Source organism: Ahaetulla prasina, chromosome 4 (genome assembly GCF_028640845.1).
Source record: "Ahaetulla prasina isolate Xishuangbanna chromosome 4, ASM2864084v1, whole genome shotgun sequence".
Taxonomy (NCBI): Eukaryota; Metazoa; Chordata; class Lepidosauria; order Squamata; family Colubridae; genus Ahaetulla; species Ahaetulla prasina.
Genome location: NC_080542.1, coordinates 105691709 through 105705507, shown reverse-complemented (window position 1 = coordinate 105705507; position 13799 = coordinate 105691709). Strand labels below are relative to the sequence as shown.

At 40.5% G+C, this 13799-nt stretch overlaps 1 protein-coding gene across 2 annotated transcripts in view; it reads right to left on the bottom strand.

Moving 5' to 3' along the window:
- The window catches only part of RAPGEF5 (Rap guanine nucleotide exchange factor 5), a 141161-nt gene that overhangs the window by 105210 nt on the left and 22152 nt on the right, over positions 1 to 13799 (bottom strand). Inside the window, exons 5-6 of one of the 2 annotated variants that reach the window (XM_058181979.1) lie at positions 11574 to 11742; positions 9444 to 9510 (exon numbers count right to left, since the gene is read on the bottom strand). In XM_058181979.1, coding sequence (XP_058037962.1) covers positions 9444 to 9510; positions 11574 to 11742 — 236 coding nt within the window. Of the gene's footprint in view, positions 1 to 9443; positions 9511 to 11573; positions 11743 to 13799 lie in introns of those variants that run through there. The other variant, XM_058181980.1, reaches the window with a different exon arrangement.

The window sequence follows — 13799 nt, the reverse complement described above, 5'->3', positions numbered from 1 at the left end:
ATACATATATATACCGTTTTAGCAGTTTCCTGACTTCCTAACATCATTCATTGCCTTATGTACAACTTTTACATATTATTTTAACTAACTGAAATAAACTATCTTTGACCAAAAGTGCACCCTTTGCAGTTATTTCCTGCACTTGAACTAACTTGGCATTATTCAACACAGCTGTTCTCATTCAACAGTTCCTCACCCTTCTATTGTTTGGAGAGAACATGCATTTCCTTTATTTACAGGTTTCAGTCTGACTCATCAAGAAATAAGTACTTAGAAAATAGGACTTTTAAATGTACATATCCAAAAGTAGACCCTGAACTGGAGAAAGAAAGAAGTGAAAAGATCAAATTGAAGAGCCACATCATTCCATCACTGGCCCCGATGGAGAGGGTGCGCAATCTGGGCGTTCTCCTGGATGAACGGCTGTCTTTTGAAGACCACCTGACGGCCGTCTCCAGGAGAGCTTTCCACCAGGTTCGCCTGGTGCGCCAGTTGCGCCCCTTTCTAGACCGGGATGCCTTGTGCGCAGTCACTCACGCCCTCGTGACGTCTCGTCTGGATTACTGCAATGCTCTCTACATGGGGCTCCCCTTGAGGGGCATCCGGAGGCTTCAGTTAGTCCAGAATGCGGCTGCGCGGGTGATAGAGGGAGCCCCTCGTGGCTCCCGTATGACACCTATCCTGCGCAGACTGCACTGGCTACCTGTGGCTTTCCGGGTGCGCTTCAAGGTTCTGGTGAACGTCTTCAAAGCGCTCCATGGCATAGGGCCGGGCTATTTACGGGACCGCCTACTGCTACCGAATACCTCTCACCGACCCGTGCGCTCTCACAGAGAGGGACTCCTCAGGGTGCCGTCAGCGAGACAGTGTCGTCTGGCGACACCCAGAGGAAGGGCCTTCTCTGTGGGGGCTCCCGCCCTCTGGAACGAACTCCCCCCAGGACTTCGTCAACTCCCGGACCTCCGAACCTTCCGTCGCGAGCTTAAAACACACTTATTTATCTGCGCAGGACTGGATTAGTTTTTAAATTTGTGGGTTTTTTAATGGGTTTTTTATCATTTATTCTAAATTTTAATTTCGGCCAATTGAATAAGTTTTTTAATTGTATTTTAATAGTATTTATATTGTAATATTATTGTCTATTTTATCTGGCTGTGAACCGCCCTGAGTCCTTCGGGAGAAGGGCGGTATACAAATTTAAATAATAAATAAATAATAAAATTCACACAGGCATATTAGTTATACATAGGACTGGCCTAGTGGGGTTTTAATAAGGGATTTTATTGGTTTTAAGTTCTTCAACCAACTCTAAATTTTCCTTTTAAACTGGTTTTAAAAATTGTACTAATTGTTTTTACTTTGGCTGTAAACCGCCCTGAGTCCTTTGGGAGAAGGGCGGTATAGAAATTGAAACAATAAATAAATAAATAAACCTTTATTTTACTTTATGCAGCTACAATTCAATTAATATTTTATATTTTGATTATTATTGTTAACAGTGCTTAACTTGTGCAAATGACTAAGTGCTTTTGGTAAACCTAGTCTATTGATTCCATATTGTTGTTGTTGATAGTCGCGAAGTCGTGTCTGACCCATCGCAACCCCATGGACAACGTTCCTCCAGGCCTTTCTATCCTCTACCATCCTCTGGAGTCTATTTAAGCTCTTGCCTACTGCTTCAGTGACTCCATATAAGAGTAATCTAAACAAATAAATGAATTTTTTACTTTATTTGTATATTACCCATTCCCTGAAGACTCTGGGCAGCTTCCAATCAAAAATGCCACCAAGTAAAATCCATCCTCAAAGACAATAATAAACTCTCTTATAAAATAAATTAAATACATAATCAAAAGAATACTGTATTCAAAAGAAAGGTGTACAAAAACACAAGTCTGGCAATTTAAATGCTCAAACACAACATGCACTTTGGATAGAATAATAATGTCTTAACTGTTTTTCTGAACTCTGAAAGAGGAGCACCCTAAAAGAAGGGAAGCAGAAGAGTAGGGGGATAGCCATACCCTTTGCAACTTCAAGTTGCTGAGTTTCTCAGTTAATCAAGGATCCATGAGAAGAGAGTTACTGCAATCTGGTCAAACACTTTAGTTGTCCCTTTAACTAATGTTCATGGTCTCAATCAAACTGCCCATCAGAATCTCAGTTCCTAAGCAACTTCAGAAAAACCAATAATTCTTTAAGGATGATTTTATGAGTTATACTCAGGTCATGCCGAAGGCAGCAGAGTTCTAAATTTTCTAAACCCAGGTTTTCAAGTCTGGTGGCATAAGGTATTTTGTTGTGATCAGTGGAGTGGAGAACTTTTCTTGTAAAATATTTCTGGACACGCTCAATTGTATTAATGTCCAAAATGAGATGTGGGTTCCAGACAGGCGATCTGTATTCGAGAATTGGTCTAGCAAATGTTTTGTATGCTCTGGTTAGTAGTGTAATCTTTCTGGAGAAGAAGCTACGCAAGATTAAGTTTACAACTCTTAAAGCCTTTTTGGCGATGTAGTTGCAGTGGGCTTTGGCACTTAGATCATTTGATATGAAAACTCCAAGATCTTTGACGGGGTCATCTACAAAGTAATGTCATCAAGCTTGTATTTAGTGTTCTAATTCTTTTTTCCAATGTGTAAGACAGAGCATTTGCTGGTTGATGTACATTGATGTACAATGATGTACATTGTTGGAAGAAAATAATAAGTATTGGATTTTGAATAGAAATGTTAAGAAAATAAGAGGTGGAAAGTTGTACCAATTGACTGTATGATATAAATGAAATAAGATGAAGACAATGTTAAAGTTTAAAATATAGGAGAGGAGGTTTCAAAAATATATGTAATAAATGAGAGAATTGGGGATGTTTGGACATTAGAGATATTGAAAATAGATACAGTAATGGAGAGAGATAAGAGGAAGGAGAAAGTTGGAAGGGAGAGAGGGGGAGAGAGAAAGAAGGAAGGGAAGAGGAGAGGAGAGGAGGTAAGGCAAGGGAAGTAAGTGTAGGACAAAAGGTTAGACATGGAGGAAGCAGGGTGGAGGAGGAGAAGAGAAAGGGAAGTAGAAAAGGAGGACAAGAAGGAAGGAAGAAAGGAGGTATGAAGAAAGGAGGGAGGGAGAGGAGTACAAGGGAAGAGATTGCTGTGAAAAGGAAATGGAGAAAAGATAACCCCGAAAATATTCCAAGTATAAAAATTGAAATAGTTAAACAAAAAAAAAAGGAATGAAAGGGAATGAATATGAACAAAAATGGAGAAATTAGAAAATGAAGGGCGAAAGTAGATGTGATTCAATAAAATATGCAAAGAAATATTAGGAAAGGAATAAAAAACTATGGGGGGAAAAAGGAACATCTTGGCTAAAATTGTAACTACGAAAAAATTATTTGAATATTTTGAATTGTATAAGATAAGAAAACGTCAATTCTTCATGAATTGTGGTTGTGTGGAAAGGGGGAAATTGAAAAACCAATAAAAACTTGTATAAAAAAAACCAAAAGCCCATTCTGGACTGCATCACCCCCTACAGCCCAAAAAACTCTGCCATCTACCTGGGCCAAATCAGTCAAACTATTTCCAGAATTTGAAGCCCTTCAATCAGCCCTCTAATCCCACTTCCACCTACTCCCCCATGCTATTCTCGTTCAACATTCAAATAACAATGGGAATTCTAATGTCACCCAGGTATAGCCCTCTGACTCCAAACCAAATTCCAATCCTAAAGATAGTCTTTTGAAATTTTTAGTGAGAAGATAAAGCCGACAGAATCCAAAGTCTTTGCTGTCAGTAACTGCACTCTTATGAATTCTGTCATTGTTTATAAGATTCATTCAGCATTCAACTGTTCTGAAACAGCTTTCAGAGCAACCTGAATGTCACAGAGTTTTTCTAGAGTATAGACCAGCTGAAGAAAGCAACCAGTATCTCAGACTTTCTATAATCAAGATAAAGCCTTCTTTGGAGTACCATCTGTTCTGGTGACCATCTATGGATGCACATAAGTCAGGGAGAAAAAAAGAGAGATAAAATGGCAACCACCAGTCCAAAGCCATTAACCTAAGGAAATACTTCATGGCCATAGCATTGCACTTCTTTTCAAACATCATTAATGGCTTCTGCTGATCTGCTCTTTCTTTACATCTCACGATTTATTTCCAATATCTTGCAGTTGGCAAAGACATTGTCTCACAATGTGTCTTAACGATTTAGCTTTTTCCTTCAGTTTCTGTGTGCCTGATGGCTTGGATGTATGATAGGATAGTAAAATCAGCCTGAGAAGTATCAAGTAGCAGCCCATCATGGTTGCCATTTTTATTATTAATTAATTTACTGTTTAATCATCTTGTAAACATTTAGATTTGATTATTCAATGGCAAGGCTTAACTGACTATAAAGATTAACTAGAGACTGCTATGCTTAACATGCCATGAAAGACCCAATATATGGTTCTTCAGATTTTGTTGAGCTTTAATTTAAATCTGCTCTTAAAATAACAATAGCACTTAGACTTATATACCACTTTACAGTGCTTTACAGCCCCCTCTAAGTGGTTTACAGAGTCAGCCTATTGCACCCAACAATCTGGGTTCTCATTTTACCAACCTCGGAAGGATGGAAGGTTGAGTGAACCTTGAGCCTGGTGAGATTTGAACTGCCAAATTGCAGGCAGTCACCAGTTAGCAAAAGTAGCTGGCACTACTCCATTCTAACCACAGCTCTGAATCACAGCAAAATGTGAGGAATTATGGAACTTGAAACCCAATAATACCTGCGGACCACTTTATCAGTTTCTGATTTATAAATTAGTATGCTGTAGAAGCAGTTGGTTTTCTTAACTGGTCAGGGCAGTTGTCAGGGCAGTGTCACCTTCTCTTCCCTAACATTCCTTCTCAGGCTGATATGAAAGCAGTTCCCTAATTTTATTGAATGTACTGTGCATGTAATGGCGTAGTGCAATGATTTTCTACACATTCCTACAAGTCCGAAACCAGGATTCTGACTGAATCCACATATGTCAACCTCAGTTAATTCAATTTTATTTTAAACTATTTATATCTAGCTTTCCCTTTATTTATTTATTTATTTATTTTATTTATTAAATTTTTATACCACCCTTCTCCAGAAGGACTCAGGGCGGTGTACAGCCAGAGATAAAACATGAAATATATACAATTAAAAACATTTAAAACATAGCAAATTACAAAAAGGCTGATATTAAAAATTTAGTTTAAAAATTTTAAAAATATTAATAAAACCCCGAATTAAAATTTAACACTATTATGACAGTCCCGCTTGAATGAATAAGTGTGTTTTTAGCTCACGACGGAAGGTCCGAAGATCAGGCACTTGACGTAAGCCAGGGGGAAGTTCGTTCCAGAGCGTCGATGCCCCCACAGAGAAGGCCCTACTCCTGGGGGCCGCCAGCCGGCACTGTTTGGCGGACGGCAACCTGAGGAGACCCTCTCTGTGAGAGCGTATGGGACGGTGGGAGGCATAGGGTAACAGCAGGCGGTCTCGTAAGTACCCGGGTCCTAAGCCATGGAGCGCTTTAAAGATGGTAACCAAAATCTTGAAGCGCACCTGAAAAACCACAGGAAGCCAGTGCAGGCTACGGAGTAGTGGTGTTACGTGGGAGCCACGAGCGGCTCCCGTTACTACTCGTGCAGCCGCATTCTGGACTAACTGTAGCCTCCGGGTGCACCTCAAGGGCAGCCCCATGTAGAGAGCATTGCAGTAATCCAACCTAGATGTAACCAGAGTGTGAGTGACCGTGCATAAGGCGTCCCGGTCAAGAAAGGGACGCAACTGGCGGACCAAGCGAACTTGGTAAAAGGCCCTCCTGGAGACGGCCGCCAGATGTTCATCAAAGGACAGCCGTCCATCCAGGAGGACGCCCAAGTTGCGAACCACCTCCTTTGGGGCCACTAACTCGCCCCCAACAGTCAGCTGCGGATGCAGGTGACTGTACTGGGGTGCCGGCATCCACAGCCACTCCGTCTTGGAGGGATTGAGCTTGAGTCTGTTTCTCCCCATCCAGACCCGTACAACTTCCAGGCACCAGGACAGCACTTTGACCGCTTCGTTGGGGTGGTCTGGGGTGGAAAAGTACAGCTGAGTATCATCAACGTACAGATGATAACTCACCCCGAAACCACTGATGACCTCGCCCAGCGGCTTCATATAGATGTTGAACAGGGTAGGCGAGAGAATCGACCCCTGAGGCATCCCACAAGTGAGGCGCCTCGAGGACGACCTCTGCCCCCCTGTCAACACCGTCTGCGACCAGTCAGAGAGATAGGAGGAGAACCACCGATAAACGGTGCCCCCCACTCCAAATCCCTCCAACCGGCGCAGCAAGATACCATGGTCGATGGTATCAAAAGCCGCTGAGAGATCTAATAGGACCAAGGCAGAGGAGCAACCCCTTCCCTGGCCCTCCAGAGGTCATCCACCAACGCGACCAAAGCCGTCTCCGTGCTATAACCGGGTCGGAAGCCGGACTGGAACGGGTCTAGATAGACAGTTTCCTCCACGTGCAGGGGGAGCTGCCATGCAACCACACTCTCTACAACCTTTGCCACAAAGCGAAGGTTGGAGACTGGATGATAATTTCCCAAAATAGCTGGGTCCAGGGAAGGCTTCTTGAGGAGGGGTCTCACCACCGCCTCTTTCAAGGCGGCGGGGAAAACCCCTTCCACCAAAGAAGCATTTATAATCCCCTGGAGCCAGCCTCGTGTCACTTCCTGAGCAGCCAGCACTAACCAGGAAGGACACGGGTCCAGTAAACATGTAGTTGCATGCAACCTCCCCAGCAACCTGTCCACGTCCTCGGGAGCCACAGAATCAAACTCATCCCAAATAACCTCAACAAGACGTGTCTCTGTCATCTCGGTTGGATCATCGCAATCTTGGTCCAAACCATCCCGAAGCTGAACGATTTTATCGTATAGATAACCGTTAAACTCCTCAGCTCGTCCCTGTAAGGGGTCATCCCATCCCTCTTGATGAAGGAGGGAACGGGTCACCTGAAACAAGGCGGCCGGGCGGTTATCTGCCGATGCAATGAGGGTGAAAATGTAAGAGCGTTTTGCCTCCCTCATTGCCACTAGGTAGGTCTTAGTAAAAGACCTCACTAGTGTCTGATCAGCCTCGGAATGGCTGGACCTCCAGGTGCTCTCTAGGCGTCTTCTCCGGCATTTCATCTCTCTCAGCTCCTTGGAAAACCAGGGAGCCAATTGAGATCTACGCCGGGTCAGAGGCCGCAAAGGCACGACATGGTCCAAAGCCCCAGCCGCGGCCCATTCCCAGGCCGCAACCAGTTCTTCAGTCGTGCCGTGGGTAAGATTCTCAGGAAATGGCCCAAGCTCTGTCAGGAACCTCTCCGGGTCTATCAGGTGCCTGGGACGGAACCAACGCATTGGTTCCGTCTCCCTGCGGTGGTGAGTGGCGGTTTGAAAGTCTAGACGGAGAAGAAAATGATCTGACCATGACACCGGTTCCTTCACTATATCTCCTAAAACCAGATCATTAACCCACTGACCAGAGATAAAAATCAAGTCTAGCGCGCCTCCCCCGATGTGTGTAGGGCCATCAGTTACTTGAATCAGGTCCAAGGCCGTCATGGAGGCCTAGAACTCCTGAATCACCGTTGATGATAAACCAGCCGATGGCAGGTTGAAATCGCCCAAGACCAGAAGTCTGGGAATCTCAACCGCCACGCCAGCAAGCACCTCTAGTAACTCAGGTAGGGCTGTAGTCACGCAGCAAGGAGCCAGGTACGTGATCAACAGCCCCATCTGATTCCGGTGGCCCCACTTCACAAGGAGGGATTCACAACCAGCTATCTGAGGAACAGTGGACTCCCTCGGGTCCAGACTTTCTTTAATCACAACCGCCACCCCCCCCACCCCTACCTTGGGCCCTCGGCTGATGAAATGCCCGGAAACCCGGAGGGCACAGTTCAACCAGGGGTACACCCCCTTCTGTGCCCAACCAGGTCTCCGTAATGCCCATAAAGTCCGCGGACTCCCTCTGAATAAGGTCACAAATCAGGGGAGCCTTATTGACCATGGACCGGGCATTGCAAAGCATCAGCCGAAGACCCAAACTCTGAGGGTCTTGACCATCCGGGGAACGAGTAAGGACTGGGGGGCCGGAGCACGTGATCTTCAATATTAGGAGTAAAATATACATTTAACAAAGGGAGCACTGAAGTTTTTGTTTTAAAAAAAATGAAAGGGTGGCAAGATAAGCATTAATGGACAAAGTTGGCAGGGCTATCTCTTTAATTAAAATTACAAAATAAAGTGTTTCTCTGATGCATTAAGGGAAAAAGTATGCAATACTTCATTCTGTTAATGAGACATTACTGGCAGATCTAGCAATACAAATAAACAATTCAGTCTACATGCTAAGCAAAAAAGCAGTGTATTTCAAAGCTATCTAGAATCAAAGAGATCATTTGTTTAAAAATAAACACCAGCATAACTGATCATCTATCAGGGATGAAGGGCACAATAATCCAAAAGAGCTGGAAGATATGAGGGTGAAAACTATTTTATTTATGAAAGTTAAGCATAGTCTCTTGTGCACATGGTTTCTAATGCTGCCAATTGATGAGTAGAAAAAAACCCTGTATCTCTTTTAAGCAATTTTTAATTAAAAACTGTATCATTTTTACAAGGCACATAGGTCAGGATATTTCTTTACTCTTTCTGTTGAGGTTTTGCTTATATATGCACTAAATTGTTAAATGGGGTTTGCATGGAACAAGTGCTGAATTATTAAACCTTTATTTCAGTTGAAATTAAACAAATAGTACAGCAGAAATACTGGCTCACAGTGGTCATTTTCAGATGTCTTGGTCTAATTCTTGGTATTAATGTTTATTTTCATGTGGATAGGAGTCTGAATTAATAGTTTAATGTTTGGTCTTCCTGCACACTCTTGTGCAGAGAGCTGAATAATGTGCTGCCAAACGAAGATATTTTGGGAGCTTGGGATCTTAAAGTCAGAATTGGCAAAGATGTTCCAGGGTAATGCAGACCAGTTGTACGTGCCCAGTTCCTCCTTAACTGGCTTGAATTCAGTGGGATCGCTGAGAAAAATCTTTCTCAGCAATGCCTTAAATATTCTAAACAAGCGACATGTATTTCATATTCATATTCTATTACTCAAAAATATCTCCCAACTTCTCAGTAATAATATAACTTTACGTCCAAAGATTTTAAATACTTTTGCTTCAGCTATGCTTACCCTGAGTTTCTTGACTTTAATAACTAGCACTGTTCTACAAGTAATATTAATTACTATTGCTGTTTCCTTTTCCACTGCTAATCAGTAGTGGAGGATTTACAGTCCAGATACAAATACAAGAAATGCATTGTTTAAGTAACTAATTAAAATCATCCCACAAATTAATCTTTAAGAAAGGCTTACTGCTGCTGTGAGACGAGCAAGAATTTCTGCATTGCTTTCAGCTGTTTCTTCTATTCTTCTGTTATCCCTTTTGAAACAAAAAGCAAATAAAATCTCATAGTACATCTGAGGTGTAAGATTGGTCTGAATTCCCTGAAGGCACGGGAAAACAGAATTAGACTGCTATGACTAAGACATAATGCTTAGGTTTGCCAATGTAATATCTCTGCTACGCAAACTGGCTCTCATTTTCCTTCCAGGTACAATTCAAGTTTCTGGTTATCATCTTTAAAACCCAACATAGGGTTAGGTTATCTGCATAATGCTTCTTCCTAAGGACATCTATCCGTTCTACAAGATCAGATAGGTGGGCACACTCCTAATCTCTTCTCTTACACATTACCATATTGTGAGAACTAGGAAGTGTGCCTTTTTCATAGCAGCCCTTGACCTCTGTAATACCCTTCCTTTTGAAGTTTGGCTGGCCTTTACCCTCCTAGCCTTCCCAAAAGTTCTGAAGTCTGGCTTTTCCCATACATGCTGGGAAGAGATGTGGTGGATGAGAGGATTTTATGAGGAACTGTATGTTAAAAATTAGTTTTAGTACGAGAGGTTTTTAATGTTTATGGTTTTAATATTTTAATATATTATTTTGTCATTGGTGTTTTAATTGCTGATTGGGAACTGCCAAGAGCTTGATATAAGAAGAACCGCCAACCGCCAAGAGCTTGATTAAGAAGAATATATCAATATAAATGATTAATATATATTAATATAAATGATTAAAATGTTCCTAACACCAGTACAACCAAATGCCTTTATTTTTATCAAATATGTTTATATTAAGAAAATATGTTGTAGGTTTGTTATTACATTTCCTGGAATGGCATAACTGAACAGCAACTTTAAGAATGGCACCCCAAGAAAATAAACTCTTCAGTTTAATTTCAAGGAAGAGGAATTAAAAGTTATAAACCTCAATTATTAGGTTCTTGTGATCAACAGATGGAATCAAGAAAGCCACTGACTTTGCCTCCAGTGAGTACATGACATAAAATACAAGAAACCCAGCAGATTACTGCATCTGATGTTTTATTCTCAGTTTGTCCCATCAGTTTCTGATGAGATTTCTTTTAAATCTCATGTTCTGCTGTCCTTTCTTTATTTGTCATTACCCGTTGATTATTTTAATAGTCCTGCTTTTTAATTTGTCACTATTTTAAAGTAGCATGATGTGATAAAGCTCACATATTGTCCTAACTCATCGATTCTTTAATCAAGATTATTAAATAACCACAATAATACAGATTTATATTATGGTGATGGTAGTTGAGATCACAAGTCAAATTAAGCCAAAACTAAACAGCCTCAATTATGACATTAGTGCTGTCTGTATACCTAATTATGTATTAGGTTTGATCTCTTTTGCCCATCGCTTAATGCAAAACTAACTCCTAATTGAGACCAAGATAGTAATCTTTTAGTTTACTAAAATTGCTTAAAAATGATTAACAACATGCATTCTTGTTAGTTACTGTGATATACTTGATTACAAAGATACATAAGTAGCACCAGCCTTTATAAAATGTAGAAAACAGGAAGTAAAATAATAGAGTTTATTGCTATTCACAAGCAAATAGAATAGAATAGAATAGAATTTTTTTTTTATTGGCCAAGTGTGATTGGACACACAAGGAATTTGTCTTGGTGCATATGCTCTCAGTGTACATAAAAGAAAAGATACATTCATCAAGGTACGTAATATTAACAATATTAACAATATATATGAACAATATCTTGTTCATATATATTGTTAAGTGTTTAGTTTATTCTTTGATTCCTATATAAAGCTAAATCATAAGAAAAAAAATCACTCTTTTTAATATAATGGTTTAGATTTATTTTTATAAACCTAAATACAGTTTATAGTCATTTTTACAATGGTACTTACTGTATTTATACAGTATTTTATAATATTTCACACTAGTGATTTAGGTTTTTTTAAAAAAAATACTTGCAATATTTTTAAATTTTATTAAATTGTTTGAAAAGGTAAATCGTAAGAAATTGACTTATAACTTGCTGTAAAATTCAAAATATTTAATGTATATGTGAAGCAAGCCAGTCAGTAACTAATAGAAATATACTTACAGCTTACACGTATTCATACTTGGAGAAGTAGCAGGCACCATCTTCAATAGAAATTTCACACCATTTTTCCATCCCTTTTCTCCCTCATATTCACAGAATAGGTATGTGCATTCATCAGATGAGAACTGGTAGAAAACATACCTGTCTAGAAAACATGTCTGCTTATCCACTGTTTAAAGAAAAGGAAAAAAATAATTATATATATTTTTAAAGAAATAGTTCTTTCCTGATTATCACAAGTCAAATACATACATGCAACTTTAGTTTACAATTCATCAAGTGGGAAGACCTGGCAATTTGTGTATAAAGTTGAAAATTATACAGAGTTAGGGGAATATTTGTATGGTGGAACTTCCTTCCCAAGAATTCTAGTGCTGTAGGCTAGATAGAAAGGTAGAAAACAAATATTCTGAAAATGGCATAAGGGGAAACCACACTTCCAACCACTGCAAAACAAATAACATGTATGTGTTTACATCATGTTTTTCAACCACAGCAACTTCCAGCATGCTGGCTGGAGACTTCTGGCTGTTGAAGTTTACATGTGTTAAAATGGCTAAGGCTCAGAAACCTACTGGTCTATGTAGTCAATTTTAAGAAGATGGCAAAAGCCAATATATATATATGCCAACCAATTATTTCTTCACAAGTTTTTGTTTAGGTAGAAGATCAGTGCAGCCAAATAGCATTTTACTACTTATCACGCTATCAATGTGTTATGCCTCTTTAAAAAACCAGTTCATTTTCTGAAAAACTCTTTCATGATAAACTACCTATAAAGACTGTATCTGTTCATTACAAGATGCTAGCTAGTAATAACATTATTATAAAACACTCTGTTCAACAAACAAAGCCATGTTAACTAGGAAACTATTCTCACAGCATACACTCAAATGAAATGGTTCCATTTTGTATTGTAGAACTTCACTGAGCGGAGAAAATAAATCGCATGCATATTCTGAGCATAGAATTGGGGAAAATATGACTGTAACAAGCTGAAATGTAGTTGTACTTTAGCAAGGCTTGAACAAAACAAAAAACGCATGCAACAAATATGCTGATGGATGAATCTGCATTAATTATATTTCTATCCAAGCCCTATGTTGCAAAAACTTCCCATGTTAGTGAAGATACCTTAAGTGTTTTTCAAGAGTCATGCTGAACTCATTCAATAAAGATTCAAAGCCTTACATAGTACAGTAAGCACAGTACTCCATAAAAAGCAATGAAACATTACATTAAACAAGTCATACTGAACTACCTGAAGAAAAGATAAACTTCATAGCAAAAACCAATGTAAAAAGTGCTGTGGCCTGCCAGCAGCCAGCAGAGCTGGCAGCAGATTCAGACAGTGAGGAAGTTGTGGAGGAATGTGGTCCAGTCCTGGAGTCTGGGAAAGGTTCGGCAATGGCTCTACATCGGAGGCAGAGAGGGGGCCAAGGCCATCTGGTAGTTCTTTGCTGCCTCCGGAGTTTCCAGAGTCTGACATCAGCAAGGCAGAAGAACAGCATGAGACTGTTCCCAGCGCGCACATGTGCAGAGCTGCCAGGAGACAGGAACCATTAAGGAAACAGACTCGATTTGGAAGTAAGGTTTGGAGATAATTGGCCTCATCCCATAAGACATAAAAGAGAAGCGAATGGGATGTGAGCTTTTGCAGGAAGCAATTAGTTCATCTGGACGATTCAAGATTTGAAACTTCTATTTGTGACTCTGTGCTAAGTTTGGCCTTGCCCTGCATCTGGAAATTAGCTCTTTGGCAGTGTTCCACGTAAGATAGGTGGGTTTTGATAACCTTCCTCTGACATACTGTTTATCAAGCCTTGCAACTGTAAATGGAGGTAATTTACAGCCGTATGAATTAAAGAGGTTTGCCAGGACTAAGTTTGTGCTGTTTAATTTCTAAGGAAGCATAGGTCAGAACAAAAAAATATAGTGGAGAGGTGAACAAGAGGTTCAGTTATAAATAAAGAAGTGGATGGTGAGGCCAGACTGAGCAATGGCTTAGATCAGGGGTAGTTCAACCTTTTTGTACCTACTGCCCACTATTGTGTTTCTGTTAGTAGTAAAATTTTCTAACTGCCCACCGGTTCCACAGTAATGCGCTGTATATCATCATCTGCACATGCCTCTCGCACATCGTGGATTGGGTTTGGGGGCGGGGGGTGCACCAGCTACCAGCTCTGCTTGTCTATTACAGCTGGGTGGTGTGGGGGGAGATGAGCG